This window comes from Leptinotarsa decemlineata, unplaced genomic scaffold (genome assembly GCF_025532065.1).
Source record: "Leptinotarsa decemlineata unplaced genomic scaffold, Ldec_3_MD MMD2_tig00001064_RagTag_RagTag, whole genome shotgun sequence".
Lineage (NCBI taxonomy): Eukaryota > Metazoa > Arthropoda > Insecta > Coleoptera > Chrysomelidae > Leptinotarsa > Leptinotarsa decemlineata.
Genome location: NW_027412558.1, coordinates 13244805 through 13266423, shown reverse-complemented (window position 1 = coordinate 13266423; position 21619 = coordinate 13244805). Strand labels below are relative to the sequence as shown.

Below are 21619 nucleotides of genomic sequence, written 5' to 3'. Positions count from 1 at the left end.
TGATTCTGCTAACAAAGAAGCAGAGGACCTTCTGAAACAATGACCTGTATATTCCTTTGGTTCCGGGAGGTTCAGAAACTCAGTAATGGTAGAGGGCATTTTCCAAAACGTGTTTATACCAACTGGGTTGGCACTGCATTCATAATTTGAGTATTTCAGAAAAAAACGTTGATGATTGATAACAGAAGGGCGTAATGCAACGTATTTATTGAAATAGTCAATGTTTTTTCCAACAATGCAAAAAGAACGACCTATTGTATTTGGAATTTGAACAGTCAAATATTTATCCATTCATTTAATGTCTTCTATTAATAAATGACACAGCTCTTCACGCCGGCAGGCTTCATATATTCCGAAAATAGTAGCAACTTTTATCATCAAATATTTTTCATCCGGCGCCTCATTTATAAACATCTGAACTTGTTCAAACGTAAGAGTTTTTGACTTTTTGGGCCTATAACTTTCATTTTTCCGCTTTAAGAATGCTACTACCTTGAAATATTTGCTTGTATTAACACCATTTTCAACGAGTGCATTCGACTTTATCATTGAAAACTTGCTCCACAAGTCATGTGATTCAATTTTTATGTAAAAGTAGCTGTTTCGGGAAGGCTTTTTCGTCCCGTACGTATCTGAAAATAACTTCAATGCATAATCTACATATCTCTGTAAAGTAATTATTGGTAACTTGATTGTTTTGTTCCTTACTGCGGAAGTTTCCCACATTATTTGTATAGAAATGAAGAAGTAGAAAATCAAGAACATTTCGTTTATAAATGCTTCAAGTTGTATTTTATTTTAGTAAATTACGTTATTATATTTGATCAAGCGTGCTATTCATTGCCAAAATTCCAATCAGACGTAATTGATTTCCCGAGAGCACTCGTATGTGAGGGCTACAATTTTCCATTATAGTTTCTCTAAATAATCACGTACTATTTTCTTAGTTTCAGAGAGAGAAGTTGACTCAGTACAGTCCTGTCTAAAAGTTATGTTGCCAATATTTCCGATTTGTTCATTTGCTCGGAATATATAATATTGGACATCAATACAGATATAAGTTGTCATGAATAGCACGTGGTTAACATAACGGGATCGGATATTTATCATAAGATGTCAGTCCGCATAGTGGCGTCAAGTCTTTCTACTCTCACCCTCAACAGTTCTACCAGTAAGCTCGTGAGAGTTGTTTCACAAATTGAAAGATCTGACCTAAAATATTTCTCAAAAATGGCTAAACAATCTGTATACATTACTAGGACTGTTAACAAAGAAGCGATGGATCTTCTCAATGAAAAGTAAGTAAAAATCAATCATTTAAACGAAATAAGCCAAATAAGTTTATTGACCAGTGTTGTCAAGTCACGACGAATCGTTGACCGATTAATCGATAAAAATGTGATATCTCGTCTGTTTTATCTTCTGGGAGAGCCGCTGTTTTCGATTGATTAGGGAAAGAGATAAAAAAATTGTATTTCGGTATCTAACCTAATATTTTTGTAATTTGAGATTTCATTCTTTTTTCAACACTTTTTCAGTATTAATGCAAATAATTCGTATTATCTATACATCAAACGTTAATGTTCAGGTTATTCCCAAGCAAAGGGATATCATTACTTTATAAATGCAACACAGCGATATCAACTTCAGTGTTACAGCGGACGGAGAAATTACAGATGTCATGAAATGCATATTTTCATTTTCAGATGAAGAATCACTGTTTTCGTATGTGAAACAAGTTTATGAACTTTAATTGATCACTTAGCTTTTTAAAATTATGAAGTTTTCGATATTCACTAGTAGTGGATTGGAATGAGTAGTTAGTATAAAAGAAACGAAATAATTTTGACCAAAAGTAGGTATTTGAAAATTCAAATCATCACTCGTGCGCCGTTTTCATCATAGAAATAAAATCATATATTAGTATATAATTTTATTTCTGTAGCTTTCCATCGTTCCGATATAAACTTAGCATATGTGACCCTAAACTACTTTCCAGGTATGAGGTGACGTCGTGGACAGGACCGGGCCCGGTAGCAAGAGATGAGCTATTGAAAAACATCGAAAATAAAAACGCACTCTTCTGCATGTTATCAGATCGAATAGACTCAGCAGTATTAGACAAAGCTGGGAAAAATTTGAAAGTTATCGCAACGATGTCTGTAGGCTACGATCACTTGGACGTTAAGGAAATAAAGAAACGAAACATAAGAATTGGATACACTCCTGATGTTTTAACTGAAGCGACAGCTGAATTAGCTGTGGCTCTACTTCTGGCAACCAGCCGAAGGCTACTAGAAGCAAACGAGAAAGCCAGAATTGGAGAATGGAGCGCTTGGGCGCCATTTTGGATGTGCGGCCCCGGTATTAAAGGTTCTACTGTGGGAATAGTAGGATTCGGAAGAATAGGTCAGGAGATCGCAAGAAAACTAAAAGCGTTCAATCCCAGGAGAATAGTTTATTGTAACAGATCCGAGAAGCTGAGCGAATCAAAGCAAATTGGCGCTGAAAGAGTATCTTTCGATGAATTACTAGCGGAAAGCGACTTTATAAGCCTCAGTGCAGCCTCAACACCAGAAACTAAACATATGTTCAATGAAGCGGCTTTCTCAAAAATGAAACCTACCGCAGTTTTTGTTAATACCAGCAGAGGCGACTTAGTAGATCAAGAAGCACTGATTAGAGCACTTGAGAATAAAACTATAAGGGCTGCTGGATTGGATGTAATGACGCCTGAGCCGTTACCGTTGGACCACCCTCTCTTCAAGCTGAAGAATTGCGTCATATTGCCACATATTGGAAGCGCAACAATTGAAACTAGGAATGAAATGGGAATTCTCACTGCTCGCAATATTGTAGCAGCTTTAGAGGGAGAAAAAATGCCCTCTGAATTAGTTATCACATAATAAAAAAAAAAACAAAAGTTTTGTGAAATATATTTTGGCAAAAGTTCAAAGTTGAATACTTATTTAAAAAATGAGCGTATGAGGCGGACAATAAGATGGGTTTAGGGCAGTGGCACTATCCCGAAATTTTATGTAATATACTCTATAGACAAATGAATTATACAATTTGAAATACATTTTTCCGGATCGTTAGCACAAAAATATTTCATTCAAGTGGATGAAAATTAATGGTAGTATTAGATTATAATACACATCGAAATTCTATTCGGGCTACGAATCGAGTTCACATATATGTTACAGGGTTTGGGGAAAAGTTTTTAGTGCATTATCGAAATATGAAAATTCATAATATATTAGGAATATTAAGAAAAAAAACGAATATTGAAAAATGTTTACCCCAATCTCAAAATTAATAATTATTTCTAGTTTATAAATAAATTAAAAGGAGTATATTTTCAGGAGACATTAATTTTTGGTGAAGAAAGGTTTTGGCTTTCTACTTGTTCATGTTTATACAAAAAATGTGGGAATCTTCCAAAGAAAAGAAAAAAAGCAATTAATGGGATGGAGAAGACAGAGAAGTACAAAGCCAAACCCTTTCTTTCCCAATAATTTATAATTGTTATTACGTTCATTCAAAAGTCATCATAACAAATTTAAAATTAGATTTCACTGAATTAGAGACTTTTTTTCGGATTTGGAACTGGAAATATAAAGACCACAGCGATTATTCTCAAATCACTCGACGTTTGCATTGTATGCACAGATAACATCGCAAGGAACGAATCAGGAGAATATGGTATTCTTGAAACATTCACATATCTGCGATTTGATTGTTACTCTCAGAATGTTTGTAACATGAACTCAAAAACTCAGCATTTAGAAAATCGTTCGCACCAACGATTCGCAGAACTATGTACCCATACGTAGAAAAGTTTATAAGTGAGAGCTATGAATATTACTGGAGTTTAATCCCAACACCAAACCGTTATTTTTGACACCTCGACACGTGTTTCAATCACCAAGTGATCATCTTCGAAAGAAAGATTGAAACAGATTAATCTTCCTCTTTAATTGAAAGTAATACAAATTATGAAACAAAAATTAACTGGCGCTCAGGGGCGACTTGATTAATTCCTGTGACGTATTTGCTTTTTCAGCTGTAGGAAAAACTTGCAGCACCACATCATCTGAAGATCTTGATCTGCCAATGTCCTCTCTTTCATAGAATAAAATGTAGGGTGTCTCCAGAGGCTTCAATAAATTCAAGATATTGCAGGCATATTTAGTGACACGACTATCGACAAACTTGAACCAGTCCGTTTCATCTTTGACCAATACGTAATAATGACCAGATTCAACGCTGGGACCACAGTGAACAATGACTGCATGAAGATTATAATATTGGTCTGCTATATTGAAGTGTTCATCTATTTCGAACCTTTGTAAGAGTTTGGTGTTTCCGTCAGAGGTTGAGTCACGTTTGAAGATTATCAGTGTCATTATTAGATTGACTGGTGCCTCAGCTATACTTGTCTTATAATAATCAGTTAGTTTGGCGCATATTTGGCAATAATCACTTGGAGATTGAAACACGGTTTGGTGTTGAGATCAAAATCCAGTAATATTAATTACTACACCAAAGGTTCCAAACAGTGCATCACAAGTGAGAGCTTTGTTCAACAAAGTAATGTACCATTATTGTGCATTTAATAAATCCAGTATCGATAAACATTGGTACATGAAAAAACCTGTCTTGACAAAATGCAATCAATTAAGTTTTGAATTGTGAATACAGTGACCCGTTTGCTCGTTAAAAATTAATATATTTTTTGAGCCACAGTTATGAATTATAGAATATAAGTAAGTTCGGTCCTGGCTTCCAACAACTTCGCACTTCGCAAAGGTTCAATAGAGATGACTAGATGGCTCTAGATGTACTATTCTAAAGATTCTACTGTTTTAATAACTTGTAAGCATATTTTCTGTGTTAGTCATTTAGTGTATCTTTTCCATATATATTATTAATATGAAGCTATTCAGAAGAATCAGTAGTGTAATACGCTTTGATTCAAAATCTGTTGAAAAGACAGTTCATCAAGAAACCGGCAGATTTTCAATTAGTGTAAACAAACAACTTACTTGCGTTCACGTAATAAATCGGAGTAGTAAAAAATTTGCTAGTTTTTGTTTCGGAACTGTATTTCCGCAGGCACATAAATGTTCGGATACTCATTTTATGGTAAACACTGTTTAATTTATTTGGATTTTCCAATTTTTATTCGAGTTCTAAATGAGGTTGGTTTGCCAGTGTTGCCGATATTCAAACTGAAAGTTATTGAATAGAACCGTCTGATGATTTGTTTTATATTCATCGACAAGAGTATACATATCAATGATCAAAGGCGGGGTAGAATTCTTTTGACATCAGCAAAATACTCATTTTTACAAGAAGATTCATCTTTCACTTCTAGAAAGTTGATAAAAATCAATAGAAGCATAAATTCACCACAAAAAATCCCTCCTTTGGGTTTATACATCATATTTTTAGTTTAGAGTGTGGTGTATGAACAGTTGTACAGTCCTATTCATATACATTATGATCAGGATTCTTATATAAGGGTATTACGAAATGTCAAACATTTTGGCGCCGCCACGTTTGTGATGTCATCGGAGGAAAATAGCGCTAAATTTGAACTGACACGATATATATGTATATATATATATATATATATATATATATATATATATATATATATATTTGGAGAACTGCGTTTATGTGGAATAAACTTCCTGGCAACGTTTTTCCAAATGGATGTAATCTCCAGCGATTCAAATCCAATGTGAATCGCTACTTTCGCACAGGCACTGCTCTTAGAGCACCTCAAAGATTTTTCTGTAGTGTTTGTGTCTTGTTCTTAAAAAAACACTCTGAAAACGCAAAAAAAACAAAAAAATTACAATGAAGAAATTAATCAAATTAAAGCAAGTTCCTAAATTCAACGATATGAGTCCACAGATGGGTCCGAAGTGAGTGTGAGTTACTTTTGTATATTTTTAAATTGTATAGAGTATATATGTTCAAATTGAAAGGGTATATTTTTAGGAGAAATTAATTTTTGGGAAAAAAACTTTGTAGCCTTCTACTTCTCTATCTTGATACAAAAAATGTGAGAATCTTCCAAAGAATGGAAGAAAACATCAAATTTCAAAAAATAACTCCATACAAAGATGTGTAGATCATGCAAAGAAGTAACTTTCTGACACAAACTGGAATAAAAAGCCCTTTCGAAACAGCTATTTTCATATAAACATTGAATTACACGAAAGAAAAATACTTTCAAAACGAATGCTTTTATATGAACGCTGAATTATATGATGAACAACATTGAATAATTCCTATTGATTGATTGTTTTTTTATTCATAGTAAAGATTTTCGAATTGTGATTCTGGTTTTTTCTCCAGTTACTTTATGTCATCTGCTATTCGATAAAATATAAAGTATACATTTATCAACCCTTTCGTATCTTCGTCGGATCAGAACGGAATATTCTGGATTTTGTGACGATATTCTTTAATTTACCAGTAAAATTCGAGTGTTTTGTTCCAAGTTTGGGAGTATTTTGTGCAATTTCTATTGGCAACACTGTATTTAATCTGTAATGTGGAGAATGGCGGAATATAAAGAGTTATAAACTTAAACATTAATCAAGGTTAAAAGAAGCCATTTCCATGTAAATACAGGAACCAGAATTTTTGGTTGTTTCAAATTTCTGGGGCATATAACTAATATTTATTTCAAGTAAGTAAATTAGGGGACGTGGCCCAAGAACTCGTTCATGTTCAAATTTTCAGTAGATATGGCCCACTCAGGGGTTGTGCCTGCTGGAAAACGAAAAGAAATTTATAAATATAATGCCCCATGGCCCTTGTACAGCATGAATTGGTCTGTAAGACCTGATAAAAGATTTCGCTTAGCGTTGGGCAGTTTTGTTGAAGAATATAACAATAAAGTGCAAATAGTTTCTCTGGATGAAGACAGTAGTGAGTTCAGTCCTAAAAGTACTTTTGATCACCCGTACCCAACAACTAAAATAATGTGGATACCAGACAATAAAGGAATGTTTCCCGACTTACTGGCCACAAGGTAAGATTCAAATTAGAATTTACTTGTATTAATTTTAGAAAGTAAGGGTGGATTCATGTACCAGTCTTGAAAATTACAACTTATGCACATAGATATTGTGTCGAAGAGAAGTTTGACCTAATCAATGTATCAGGTGTACATATTGTACCACAGGGCTCAGTAGATTATTATATCCTTTACAGTGGCGATTACTTGAGGATCTGGAGAGCAGGTGAACCTGATACAAGGCTGGAATGTGTACTCAATAACAACAAAAATTCTGACTTTTGTGCACCTTTAACAAGTTTTGACTGGAATGAAGTTGATCCCAATTTGGTTGGTACCTCGTCCATAGACACAACATGTACCATTTGGGGATTGGAAACAGGACAGGTTAGTGAAATATTTAATTTTATGTCATCCAGAAATACTTAACAATATTTACCAGGTAATGGGTAGAGTAAATCTGGTCACTGGTCATGTTAAAACGCAGCTTATAGCTCACGATAAAGAAGTTTATGATATAGCATTCTCACGAGCTGGAGGAGGAAGGGACATGTTTGCTTCAGTTGGTGCAGACGGATCAGTCAGAATGTTTGACTTGAGACATTTGGAACATTCCACAATTATTTATGAAGATCCATCACATACTCCTTTGCTTAGGTTGGCGTGGAATAAACAAGATCCAAACTATTTGGCAACTATAGCCATGGATGCGTGTGAGGTAGGTTTATCAGTTTCAAAGTAGGCAATTTGTCTTAAATTATAGTCTATTTCAAAAGAGTGTAGAGTAATAAATCATGAAGTGTCATAAAATTTGCCTGAATTTCGTTGTCGTCCATGGGCGTAGGCAAATCTTAGGATTATTAAACTTAATAATTAAAGTAAATTAAAAATTACAGACATAGATAATAATAAAAGGCCATTTTTGGGAAGTAATTTGGTCTAAAACTAAGTACCTACATGTATTTAGGTAAGTAAAATTTCTTAAAAAAAGATTAAGATTAATTTTAGTGGTTCTTGTAAACTTATTTAATATGCAATTTGGGTTCATATACTTGAGCATGATTTCTCAAAAAAGGGTTAACACTTAGTTCCGAGGTGCCATGTCATTATAATAATCCCTTTTTGACCCTGCCCACCAATCATGCAATACCTATTAAACCCAGGTAATTAAGAAAAAGGGTTTAAATATATTGTAATGGTGTCTTAAACATTCGAGTTATAATAGTAATTGTTACTACACCAATTAAACGTACAGTGATATTGTGATATAGAAATAGTGAAAAAGTTATAAAATGGGGACATTTACTCCAAAGAAAAGAAGTGTAAAAAATTCTCCGCTATCTGTTTGCGAAAAAGTTATAATTTTAAATGTATATGATTGCATAAAACACGATCACCCTAGTTTGTCTGTGCAAGAAATTGTTGAGCGATGTGCCCGAATGACTGGAATTGGACAGTCCACGATTTTTAAATTATTGCGAGAAAGAAAGATATCAGGCCAGGTAAGTCCATGCAAGAGAAAATCAGGAAGACCAATAAAAATCTTAGATGAAGACACCAAATGTGACATTCGAAGAAAAGTTCATTCGTTTTATTTTAAAAAGGAAATACCCACTCTTGAAAAAATATTTATCGAGATAAGCCAAGATAACGATATTCCTTTGATATCCAGAAAACTTTTATGGAAAACTTTAAAAAGTATGAATTTTGCCTGGGAAAAGCACAATCGAAAGGCACTATTACTGGAAAGTGATGAAATTGTTTGCTGGAGACGAAAATATTTGACAACTATAAAGCAGTACCGCAGAGAGCAAAAGAAAATTTTTTATCTTGATGAGACGTGGATAAGCGAAGGTTATATAGTCAAAAAAATGTGGCAAGATAAAAATATAACAAGTTCTCGCCAAGCTTTCATAGAAGGCCTTTCGACGGGTATTAAAGTGCCTTCGGGAAAAGGGAAGAGGCTTATAATTGCTCACATTGGAAGCGAAGACGGATTTTTAAAAGAAGGTTTGTTAAGCTTTGAGTCGTGCCGGACAAGAGATTATCATGAGGACATGAATTCGGATGTCTTCGAAGACTACTTCGGGGAAATGTTAAAATTTCTTTCAGCTGATTCGGTCGTGGTTATGGATAATGCAAGCTACCATTCAAGGCGCTTAGAGAAGGTACCAACTTCAGCTTGGAGAAAGCAAGAAATTATTAACTGGCTGTCAAATAAAGGTATTCAGTTTGAGACGAATTCAGTAAAGAAGGAACTACTAGCCATAGTAAAACAACATAAATCTGCTTCATGAAATATGCCGTAGAAGATGTAGCAGAAAAGTATAAAGTAACTGTGCTGCGCCTACCGCCATATCATTGCGAATTAAATCCTATAGAACTTATATGGGCACAAGTTAAAGGATATGTTGCAAGGCACAATACCACATTTAAAATGAAAGATGTCAAGGTATTGTTTGATCAAGCCATTATGGAAATCACATCAGAAAACTGGCAAAAAGCAATCCAGCATGTTTTAAAAGAGGAAGATAAAATGTGGGAACTGGACAACTTGGTCGATCAGGTGGTTGACCCTATAATTATAACACCAGGGGATGATGACAGTTCTTCGGATGAAGACTATACTGATGTAGAATAATTTAATTGAATTGTAAATATACTGTAGCGGGATAAGCAATCTGGACAGAGACCAGTGTATCAGTGACAGTGACACTTTTGCTTAGGTTAGGGTTTAGAATTAAGGGTAGTCTGAATAATTATTTTCTCGGAAGGTTCTCGAAAATTGTACCTAGTAATCTCTAGAACATTCAATTAGGGTATAAATAGAGTGTTGTTAAACGTTAAGGGAAGTTCACAGTTTTAGTATTGTTCAAGTGTCAAATTGTAATAACGTATCCAGTAAAGTTCTTGTCGTTTTTGCGAATAAATTGATTTAAAGTCCCCACAAGTGTTTCAATATGTAAAGTTCGTTTGTGTGTGTTTGTGAGTATTTCCCGATTTCGGTTCGTATATATTTTATTTTTACATTTTATATTTTTTTAATAACACTGTTCTGCTGTATTAAATTTTTATTTCCTTTAATATAATTTTTATGAATGCATATTCTTTTGGCAATTATCCCACTAGCGCGCCTCTGGCTCAGTATTTATCCGTCGATAACAATGGACAAATCCCTTAAAACAGGGTGATACCTACCTGCTCTTTATGAAACGACATAATTTTGCAATGCGGACTAGGGAAGTGACAGAATTTATTGACGGATCACCCTGTAGCGCTTTTGAATACTCAATGAGATTTTATTACTCTACACTCTTTTGAAATAGACTATAATTATGTATCAACTTCAAACAGATTATTGAAGGCACTCACACATGAGAATACGTTATATATTCTTAACTTTCTAACATACTGCACAAGTTGAATCTAGGTTGCCGGCAACTCATCTATGGCAAAATAAGTTTTTATAGCTCAAAAATGTATGTTTGTCGTATTTTCACTATAGGGAAGAGTTTCTAATGATGATGACGCTACTCAAACAGCTGATAGGAATAACTGAATGTTGAACATAGGTTGTTTTTTTCGTTTTGGGGTTTTTTGTGTTTTGATTTGTGAGAGTAATTTGGTGCATTATAAAAAACTGGGTAAATTTTCGTTATGTGGACACCCGGCGATTTTGAAAAAATTTTTGACTGTACTTACGTATTTTGATGTGTAGTTTACTAATTCGTAAAAAAAAAGCAGCGCTCTCCCTTATTTAAAAAGTTACGGCCCTTCAAAGTTCAGAAAAGGGCAACTTTTCAGCCTTCTTTTTCACTAAATAAACTATTTAAAAACACAAGCATTTATTCACTAGGTCACCTTTACACCTTATTGCTCCTTCTTTAACACTTTTCACTTCAATAATCAACATTTTTCTTATAAAAATGTTAAAAAATGTACGGAGTTGCTTTTTGGTTACATATCACTGTATTTTACGTTTTTAAGGTTAATGATATGGTTGGTACGACTGATGCAGTCCATATTCCTGAAGTAATTCAAATGTTTTTTACCTTCATTCTTTAGATCGTAAATTGGTTTTTGGTGGTGTATTACGAATTTGAAATAGTAGGCGACGGCAAATACCAACCGCTTTTTTCTGAAATGTCACTAGTAACTAACCTAAAAATGGAATAATGTCACCAGGAGAAGCATTCGTTTTTAAATTAAGTTATTTATAAGAAAAATGTTGATTATTGAAGTGAAAAGTGTTAAAGAAGGAGGAATAAGGTGTAAAGGTGACCTAGTGAATAAATGCTTGTGTTTTTAAATAGTTTATTTAGTGAAAAAGAAGGCTGAAAAGTTGCCCTTTTCTGAACTTTGAAGGGCCGTAACTTTTTAAATAAGGGAGAGCGTCGCTTTTTTCTTTCGGATTCGTAATCTACGCATCAAAATACGTAAGTACAGTCAAAATTTTTTTCAAAATCGCCGGGTGTCCACATAACGAAAATTTACCAAAAACTGATGAATAGATGAAGTAAATTACTTTCACTCACGGAGAACACAAGAAACTACAATATTATGTGAAAACAGCTGTTTTACCATCTGGCGTAATTTTGAAATGTCCGGTAGATGTAGTATCTGAACTTTCCAGTTCCTAAAAGAGCATGCTATAAAAATGTATTGACTATTTTTAGTATTCTCACTCTAGTTTGTTTTTTTATTTACGAGTTATCATAATTAACAATGGCAATTTCAAATCTAACAAAGATATACATATAAAGACTAATTGAAAAAATTAAATATAAAACCTCTTTCCTAAGTAATTGGTAAGTTGGCAAAACAGACTGAATAAATGACAACTAATTTGACTGATGTAGCTTCAACAAGATTGCCAATATCAATTGTCAAAGTTCGGAATTCCCTATTGGAAGACCCTATACTTGTAAATTTTTCCTTCTTTTCTTTAAAGTTTTCCATTTTCTATGTTGGGTTAGGTTAGGTCCAAAATGCGTGGGTCTGTTCAACCCTCCACCGCAACCCGCAAGGGTTTATTGTAGCTCACACCTATTCACACTCGACCAAATAAACCCAGCTTCTTAACGAAGCCGATTAGTTTGTATGGTGAGTGGTTTTTCAGGTCAGATGGTAGGAGCACGGCTCTGCCGAATTCTAAAAACCTGATTCGGTCCCCAGCGGGGCAGACACAAAATATATGCTCTGCTGTTTCATCATTAATGAGATCCCCACTTTGATACCCTCGACAACCTTCCCATATGAGGGTTTTTGCACGTCAGCTACACCTGACGATGCCTTAGATTCAACCGTGCAGGGCTTTTTCGCCTCTGGTTTTGGAGAATCATCACTTGAGCACAAACTTTTGCTAACCTGCTCATGGGGGGTTTGTTCCTCCACTTGAGGAGCCGTTCAAGAATTTGGTCCAAGGCGGTTTCATAAGGTACCCTGCTCTTGAGGAGACGACTCAGTCATTTCCTGGCTGCACCACCAAACCTTTTTTTAAGGTTCAGTTAATGCATCAGGAGATGGAGAATTGAGAAGCTCTTGCTCCTGATCTAATTTTACAGGAAGATCAGTTGGAGTCGTAAGCTCGACATCCATCTCTTCTGTAGGGGGGTAGTATAACCAGCAGGGTCCATTGCACAACACGTTTTCAAACTTTGTATTGTTTTCTTCTCAATTCATTTCAGTTTGACATTTCAGTTCATTTGTAAGTTAAGTTGATGAACAAATCTCATCTCTGCAGACTATCTCATATATTATTTTTTGTAGGTAATCATTCTAGATGTGAGGGTTCCTTGCACTCCAGTAGCCAGGTTAAATAACCACAGAGCATGTGTAAACGGTATTGCTTGGGCTCCTCATTCAAGCTGTCACATTTGTACAGCTGGTGACGATCACCAAGCTCTAATATGGGACATCCAACAAATGCCAAGAGCAATAGAAGACCCAATATTGGCATACACGGCTGCGGAAGGAGAAGTCAACCAGATTCAATGGGGTGCCACACAGCCAGATTGGATTGCGATCTGTTATAATAAATCTTTGGAAATATTGAGGGTATAAGGAAACATTTATGTAATTAACTTCAATGTTCCCATGTTTCTATCGTACTAGTATTTTGACAAATTTTCATCATTTAGAAATGTTAGTTCCTTTTCTTTGAAACTAGTTTTTTTTTGTTGTGTTGGGAAAAGAGTTTTAGGTAGAAACACATTGCATTCAGTTGTAATATATATGTAAGAATAAGGTTAATGGTTGGAAATTGTCAAAATATGTTATTTTATCAAAAACTTGTATTGAATGCCATAATTTAAGACTAGGATAATAGTTAACATTTTATTTTCTTTTAACTGACTGAAATGAGCCAACATTCAAGTTTGTCGGTTCTTTCACATATTTTATGTTTGATGTTAACAAAATATCAGCACGTCTTCAGGAATGAAGGTTTCAAGTTGATTTAAATACACTTTTTGCTTTAATGTAAATATTCGCTCGAATTGATAGAAATTGACGATCACCTTACTATCACCATGTTTGTGATGGATCTTTCTGTCAATAATTTGAGATCTTCATCACCCGCTCCTTCATGAGTTAGGCTTTGATTTATTTAAAAAAATGATTAAAAAATCTAAGTTAGATGACTCGCCCTTGATTAAAAGAAAAATTTACGTTAGGGTTAGGTTAGCTCTAAAATGAATGGGTCTATTAGATCGTCCACTGTAACCTATAATTGTGGCTCGGACTTGAAGGTTCTTTGCTAACCTGGTTATGCACACTGTCTTTCGACAGTCCAGGTCTGCATATGATGATTCAGACGACAGTGACCTGAAAGTAGACCTGAGATACAAAGTAGCCTAATGATTGTTGAGCGTACTTTGAAGAATCTATGAATGCCTTGAAATGAACCAATCCTGTTATATTTTGTCAGTAGACAGTCAAGGCCAGTGTTGCCAGGAATTTAGACCAGATACAATTCAAGGCTGCTTGACTGGCCAAGAATATTCTTATTATTTAGGTATGAAGTTGGTTTCTGGCAATCTCACCACACATAGAACTACAGCATAGATTTCTGCTTAAAAAACGGTCGCAAACGTCCTTAGATGGGTTAATATCTCTTATATTTCCTCCTCACTAACATTTTTGAATTCTAGATGCGTTTCATCAACATCGTTGCTTCACCAGTAGTGATAAAGCTACCGATTAAGCTTTGGTGTTAGCGAAACACGTCTAGAATTGAAAAATGTTTGTTAAAATTGTTCAATTATCATCATGGATAGTGTTTTTTACTTTCATTGAGTAACGAGTTATTCTTTTTCACAGATTAGTTGTAAAATGACGTTGATTGTTTCCAAAATCTGTTATCTGTATCATAAGTGATGATTTTAGTTTCGGGGGAAATCGTTTTTCATGAAGAACAATTTATATAAACGTATGCTTTACTTGGTTCATTTTAAAAAAATTAGATGTCAAAGTTACAAATAGCTTTCTGGCCCTTTGAGTTTTTCATATTTTTCTTGGTTTTAAAAAATGAAGTGGTTTCTTGTATATCCACGCATCATAACCCTTTAAAGCCCTTCGTGTCTCTTTCATGTTTATTTACTTCTATAAAAAATAAAAGCGTGGACATTTCAGTTTTTTTTAAATGGAGTAAGTTATAAGTTCATACAAACTGTTTTTGAATGTTGCAGGTTCAGACTTCTATTATCAAATTTGAAGGTTGTAGAAGAAAACATGAATGAAATTATCAAAAATACTAAAAATAACCAGAATGAGTATCATTATCATTCTCAATGATTTTAATATTTCATTAATTTTCATTTTATTTGTTTTCTATATTGAACACCTTTTTAGACAATATAATTCTGGACCTGTAACATTATGCAAGACAGGCTGGCCAAGTTTCTTTCCCAACAACTGCCCAATTCAAGAAATCGGTTATAAACAATGGAATAGAAGTTATCAATTTTGGATTTAATTCACGATATTTGCTGACAATTTGTCCTATACTTTGGCATAATAATGTTGATACACTAAAAAAAAATATTTGACTCTATCTTGTCATCAGAAAAGTAGCCATTGACATAAATTTTCGCAGAAAAGAAACACTCTTTTTCAAAAAGTACTGAGAAGGAATTTCTTACTAATGACTTGTGTGGTAAATGAAAATGTCTTAGATCTCTATTGTTTTCTTTTGTAACATATTTCAAATTTACATATTTTGTGAGAGAAAAATCTTTCTTTCTATTTATATATGCGATAATTTCAAAAGCTTTTCTATAAACACAATCAACTGATAGAGAAATTTTTACAATCTTCAGTCTTCAAAATGTATATTAATTCTGGCGAGTAGGTCTTAAATTATTGATTTTCAACTTTATATGATGAACTGGATATCCCAAGGATGGAAGTATTCAAATTAACTCTCATCCAATAAAATAATAGGGTGTTCTAATTTTTTGTAACGATATATCAAATGTTTCTTTTATGTACTAACTTTTCCTTTCCTCTATACCTTCAAAAATATTTTGCAGCTTAACTTTAGTAACATACTGTGTTGAAAATGGTGTGAAAAAGTTTTTGGTATACTAGGCATGCTATCACAGCCGATATGGAAGATTTTGACATTGAAATTTACGAAGGTGTTGTAGAACCAGTTATTTTTTATATTCTATAATTCAAACTGTTGTTCAACTATAATTAACAATTTGAATTATTGATTATAGCTGATTGACATTTTAAATGATCTATTATAAAAACTACAGTATTGATCGTCAGCCCCTTCATAATTTAAATCAGCACTTCACCATTCGTAGTTGAGACAAATCCTAAAACAACGTATAGGGTGGCAACTTGAAATAACCTATTTTATCTTGCAAACAGTAGTAAATAATCTCTTAACATTTCGAATATATCCAAATGTTGAATAAAAACTTTTTTTTTATATTTACAAATTACTTTTTTATGTATCCTACTCTTCAATCCTTACGATACAGTTGTCTGTAGTAGTTTGTGATATATTTATAATGTTTTCTTTTATACCATATATTTTCTATACTTAACACTCATCTGAATCTAATTTCGTTCGAAAAAAAAATTGATTTATCTCAAGAAGACCAAGTTCTTTTCGATAGAGGGCTCAGGGGCCTTCAATAAGTGATAATTATCATAATATTATGTTGTTATGACATTTGAAAAGAAAAACTCCAGCTGAAATATCTGACATGCATAGTTCTCCCTTTTTTGGGAGAGCTAATAATTTCTTGATTTTATATATTTGTTCGAGATTGTAACCCAGTAAGAATGTCTGGAAACGATTTTTTTCTGTCTTGTTTGGATTATATAGGATATGTTATTTATTTCTTTCAAGAAGATATTGGATTATCAACTTGAAAAAGGTTTTGTCAGTGGAAAATGGAAGATGTCCCTGCTAATTTACAGTATCTAAAATTAGTTAATTATAGTTTAACATTGAAATTTTATTACAACATATCTTGAAAGTTCGATTTTCCAAAACCTACTTTCACTGGACCATTTTGTGGATTGCCTGACTTTTACATGTTTCCAGGTTGGTGGAAACCTTTTTTAAGGTATGGATGTACGAGATGCCTGAAGACGAGTGAAACAACAACCAGAAATTTTTCTCGGTTATTTACTGTTGGTTACTGCGACTGTCACCAATCAACCATCCAAGAACCTAGGAACAAGCCACCCCCAACCTGGAAACATCAATATTGTTACTTCAACCCTTGACATACACAAGACTGATGCGCGCATTTCCAGAAGAAAGGTATTGGCCAGAGAAATAAACTCTGACAATTCTTTCATTCTGAATTTGTATACTGCTATGCAGTAATGAACTGCCGAAAGACGTGTTGGAAGATCAAAATGAAGGACCACAATCCAAGTTGAACAAGATTTAATAGAATGATTTTTTTGTCTTGAATAAATAAGATCTATTTATTTTTTTTAACGTGGATACTGCCGGGATACAGTCCATTTTTTACAATGGTGAAATTCCTATTTTTATATTGTTTATGTATACTTATATGTACCGAAAGTGGATTGTCACTGTGTAGTATTATTTTATTTATTTGAGGAGTTCTAATAGTTTTTATAAAACTGGACATGTACATAATAAAAATTTTATAAAGTGATAAAGAGTTTTAACTAATTGATATATTCAAATACTACTATCTACAAAAGGAAAACTGATGCTTTCTACTTCTCCATTACCATACAGGAATATTCAAACTTGAGATCCTGTAAGGGGATCTCTTGAACGGTAAGAGAAGCTTGATTGAATTGTGGTCTGTCATGTCGCTGGAATTGCAAAGGCTGCTTCTCAAAAGCTTGGAACATTGTTTCGAACCAGAAAACTGTACACAACTCAGCAACTTCTGATGCTGTATAAAGCTCCAATCAGACCTTTGGAGTATTTTTCTCATGTATGGAGCTCCGCCCCTAACCATACCTTGAAGCTGCTGGATTCCATCCAGAAAAGAGCCATCCGTCCGATTTTGGAGACACGAACATCACTTGCAACCTTTATACTCTGGAACATCGAAGAAATGTTGGAGATTTCTCTCTTTCATAGATACTTTCACGGGAGGTGTTCAAGTGACTTGACACATTTGATTCCACCAAGAGCGGTACATATCAGAAATACGCGACGGACTGAGGTTCAACTCAGTACACCTCGAACTTCCTTGTTTAAGAACTCTCCATTTGGAGAACTGCGTTTATGTAGAATAAACTTTCTGGGAACGTTTTCACAAATGAATTAAATCTCCAGTGATTCAAATCCAACATGAATTGCTACTTTCGAACAGGCTCCGCTCTTAGAGCGCCTTAAGCATTTTTCTGTAGTGCCTGTGTTTAATCCTTAAAAAAATCCGAGAGTAGTATTCAATATCTTCCTATCTACAGCTCAAGTTAGTTTGTTGATTTTCTTACCGGCTATGACCACAGATCTGTGGCTATGACTCATACAGGCACAGTTAACGAATTTACGCTTCAACGCACCTCAATTAGGCGTTTTGATAATATCGCATTTGATTTGTAGTAGTGTTCAGCGTTCGGTTGCAGATCGACCTAGCGCACGTCTATAAGAATCCAAGTTGAGTGAGGACTTGTTCTCCAGCTTTTTGAGGTTAGGTTGTAGAAGACATGTAGGTTGATTAAACCACAAATGTTCTCACTGTAACATCGGAGCAAAACCATGATAGTGCAGCCAGAGCAGGATAGCTCATGGATCTTTGCACCAAATTCATTAGCAGCAGAAGCAAAATCTGCATCAGGAGAGAAAATAAACCGTGACAGTTCTGCATCTGCAAACGGCTGCTATGAAAAGATGATTCAGACAATATAGACGCTGCAAGGAACGAATGTAAAGTATTGGGAGACAGCACACAGCTGACTTACAGATGCACTAATATAGGAAGGTTGCTACGGTCATTGCACTTTCAATATCTGACAATCTAAAAATCAACCAATTAACTAGAATATTTCCAATATGTCATTATGGCGGCCGTGAAGAATATTCCACAAGATGGTCCACAGGTACGCTTCGAGAGCTGAACATTCCAACCTGGGCCGAGAGGATCTAAAAGGCACCTTCTGGTTGGTGAGTGCAGTTAGTACCCTGCACCAATTGAGCTTATTGGCTTCTTCACGAAGCTGTATTGTTTAGTCAAGTTTGAACGGGTGTAAGCCACAAAAAACCTCGCGGATTGCAGTGAAGGGTCAGATAGACCCACTTATTTTGGAACCAACTACTCTTTTCAATAAATAAATAAGGAAATCGAAGCAGTTGCTCAGTAGAACCAAGCACTTCAGATGGTTTTGCGGTTATGTTGATTATGTGCTCCACAAATCACATCTGCCAAGTTTTTATAGTTGGTGAGTATTTCAAGGATCATCATTTTTATTATATGAGGTGTAGTATGGTTTATTTACTTTGAAAAATATGAAAAGATAACATTGTGAATTCAGATACAATCCGATATGAGCAATATAGATTATATAGGTCTTTTTGTTCGAGCCCCTCGAAGGAGGTTTTTTCGATAGAGAGATAATCCCCAAGTTTTACAAATGACGTTGAAAACAATGAGGAGTTATTCTTATGCCTTAGTGATTTCAAATAACTAGTGTCTAGATTTTGACAGAAAGAATATTAGTACTTTTAAATTTATTTCTGATAGCTTACATCATTGTTCACAACATAAAATGGAGCGACTAAATTACCTTGTCCATAAGCTTGTTACGTTCTCTTCCAGTAAAAAAAAAGATATATTGAGAGGAATTTCATCAGGGGCGTAACTGTAAGCAACAGGCATTCTTCAAATAGATAAATTCTTTTTGGAACGTTAACTTGGGGAGAACCCTCGACTTTTCATTGATTGAAAGTTAATTGTTTCTCCTCATGAAGTAAGATACACTAACGTATTAGCTAGAATTCTTAAGAAGTTGAACGTGAATGTAGCTTTCAAAAATGGTTGCTCACTTCAACAAATCTTAGATAACCCCAAAGACAAGATGTGGGAAAGTTGGAATATATGAAATAAGCTGTGGGGTCTGTGACAAAAAGTATGTCGGTCAGACTAAACGAGTTATTCAAACTCGTTTCAAAATACACGTAACTATCCGATTTCGGAGATGAGAAAATTCTCAGCACGCCTTGAAAAATGGTCGCCATAGAAATAATGAACATTGTATAAAATCGTTGAGATCAGTATATGACAATACACTTTTGAAAGATAGATAAGTGTGGCCTGGGAACTATGAACAGTAACAAAGGTCCTATTCCAAACATCCCATTGTTCACCTCCATACGAATCACCCTGTTGAAAATTAGCGTGAAGTTCACGAGAAAATTTCTCTTCGAGTAGTACTCAACAAGTGATTGATTTGTGTCTAAAATTTACCGTCTTAGATATATAATTAGTGAATATTACTGGAGTTTAGTCCCAACACCAAACAGTTATTTTTCACACCTCAACACATGTTTCAATCACCAAGTGATCATCTTCAAGAGGAAGAATATAAATTAGGCGAGGTTTTAGAGTTACTTCTTAATCGACTTCATCTGAAGACGCTAACTTGGTTGGTAAATCGGGCGTCGAAAATAGTGTTGCAGTTCTAGTGTTTGGAAACAGTGGTTGTTTTGGATTGAATCTAATGACAAACGATTATATGAAACACTGATGAAAAATATAAACATAATCAGTGGATCCTTGAAGCATGGAATCTTTGAATACATTCTAACCCATTATTTTAAGGAGAAATACAAATATTGAGTGATAACGATATTGTTAGCTGTTCCATGCCAAAATATAATATATGAAAATTGATAATTTGTTGGACATGCAAAAAAGTAAATCTATATCTGTTTTGCTTAAGCTATATCTCTGGAATCAGTTCAAGATGAATAGACCAGTCTCTGAATATGCATTCTAATTTGGTATACAAATGTGTATACCACCCATTTTTTGTTTTCATGTATATATCTTGGTATCAAGCAGCCGAAATTTGTTAAAAATTCTAGAGAATGGAAGATCGAATCTCTGATTCCCATGTAATCCTTCTATCTATAACTGACCTCAAGAATAAACATTTCATTTGAAAAACATTCAAATGAAAAATATTTCAATGCCAGTCAGATAAATTAGTATCAAATCATGGAAACCAATGACCGACTCTGGGACTCGATGGGTGACTTGTATGACATCATTAAAAAATCACTCACCATATAAACTAATCGACTTCGTTTAGAAGCTGGGTATATTTCATAGTTTGAATAGGTATGAGCCACAATAAACCCTTGCTGGTTGCGGTGGAGGATCGAATAGACCCACTCATTTTTGACCTGACCTAACCTGTAAAAGACTAAGTGATTGTGTCATGTGGGTCACTTGGGTGTTTGCTGTCTCTTCTGACCCTTGCTAGTAATGTCCTTTGAAAGGTACCTTGTTAATTTCTTGCTCGCACAATTCTCCAAAAACCCTTCCATTTTCAAAAATTCTAATATACTTTTGTTGGAAAACCAAATGTTTCTTTTATGTTTCACTTGAATAAAACAAGATATTTTCAATAATTTCTTTTTAATCAAATTACATTTTCAGTAGTACTAAAATATATTAAATATATTGCGACACACTGTGCCAAAAAAATCATCTCAGAGATGAAAAAGGAGAAAGCAATTAGAGACCATCAGATTCAATTTAAAAATCTAGTGATAAAATGTAACAGAAAAAATGAAGTCTTCTTCATTCCTTTTCTATTTGTCTGGCACTTGTCCTAAAATTAGATTGTACTATAACTTTGTATAAAATATTTACAAATTAAGGTAGATACATTGGTTTGATCCTTGAAAAACGAACAAAAAAAAATATACACAGATCTTACAAATAACATTTTGATACTAATACAGCTATTTAACAAGTGTTTCGACAGATAAGAAGTTTTAGGTGTCGAAACATGAACCGGAAATGGTTCGTAAGAAAAAAGTGGTACCAACCTGAAAATAGCAAATTGTTTGGGTGAAAAATATCCTTCAAATATAAATTTCATCAAATACAATTT

The 21619-nt window shown here is 34.2% G+C and overlaps 3 protein-coding genes across 7 annotated transcripts in view; 2 read left to right on the top strand and 1 right to left on the bottom strand.

The window, feature by feature from the left end:
- MetRS-m (Methionyl-tRNA synthetase, mitochondrial) overlaps positions 1–5253 on the bottom strand; it is a 58858-nt gene extending 53605 nt beyond the window's left edge. Inside the window, exon 1 of the mRNA XM_074175716.1 lies at positions 5049–5253. Coding sequence (XP_074031817.1) covers positions 5049–5142 — 94 coding nt within the window. The 5' untranslated portion in view covers positions 5143–5253. The remainder of the gene's footprint in view (positions 1–5048) is intronic.
- On the top strand, positions 1024–3082 carry LOC111507042 (glyoxylate reductase/hydroxypyruvate reductase). The gene is made up of 2 exons (XM_023162268.2): positions 1024–1298; positions 2000–3082. Exons 1-2 carry the CDS (start codon positions 1114–1116, stop codon positions 2904–2906), a joined length of 1092 nt encoding a protein of 363 aa, XP_023018036.1. The 5' UTR covers positions 1024–1113; the 3' UTR covers positions 2907–3082.
- Positions 5254–6543: 1290 nt separating the features above from the next.
- Positions 6544–21619, top strand: part of wap (DDB1 and CUL4 associated factor wap) — a 31933-nt gene continuing 16857 nt past the window's right edge. The window contains exons 1-6 of one of the 5 annotated variants that reach the window (XM_023162270.2): positions 6545–6709; positions 6766–7054; positions 7237–7426; positions 7482–7757; positions 12809–13096; positions 16605–18937. In XM_023162270.2, coding sequence (XP_023018038.2) covers positions 6768–7054; positions 7237–7426; positions 7482–7757; positions 12809–13096; positions 16605–16625 — 1062 coding nt within the window. In that variant the 5' untranslated portion in view covers positions 6545–6709; positions 6766–6767 and the 3' untranslated portion in view covers positions 16626–18937. Of the gene's footprint in view, positions 7055–7236; positions 7427–7481; positions 7758–12808; positions 18938–21619 lie in introns of all 5 variants that reach the window. The other 4 variants (XM_023162271.2, XM_074175709.1, XM_074175711.1 and 1 more) reach the window with 4 other exon arrangements.

Bases quoted from the DNA above. Each gene is read 5' to 3' on its own strand.
- LOC111507042 (XM_023162268.2), top strand. From the start codon at position 1,114: ATGTCAGTCCGCATAGTGGCGTCAAGTCTTTCTACTCTCACCCTCAAC. The intron at 1,299-1,999 runs GTAAGTAAAAAT...ACTACTTTCCAG, and splicing joins ATGGATCTTCTCAATGAAAA to GTATGAGGTGACGTCGTGGA.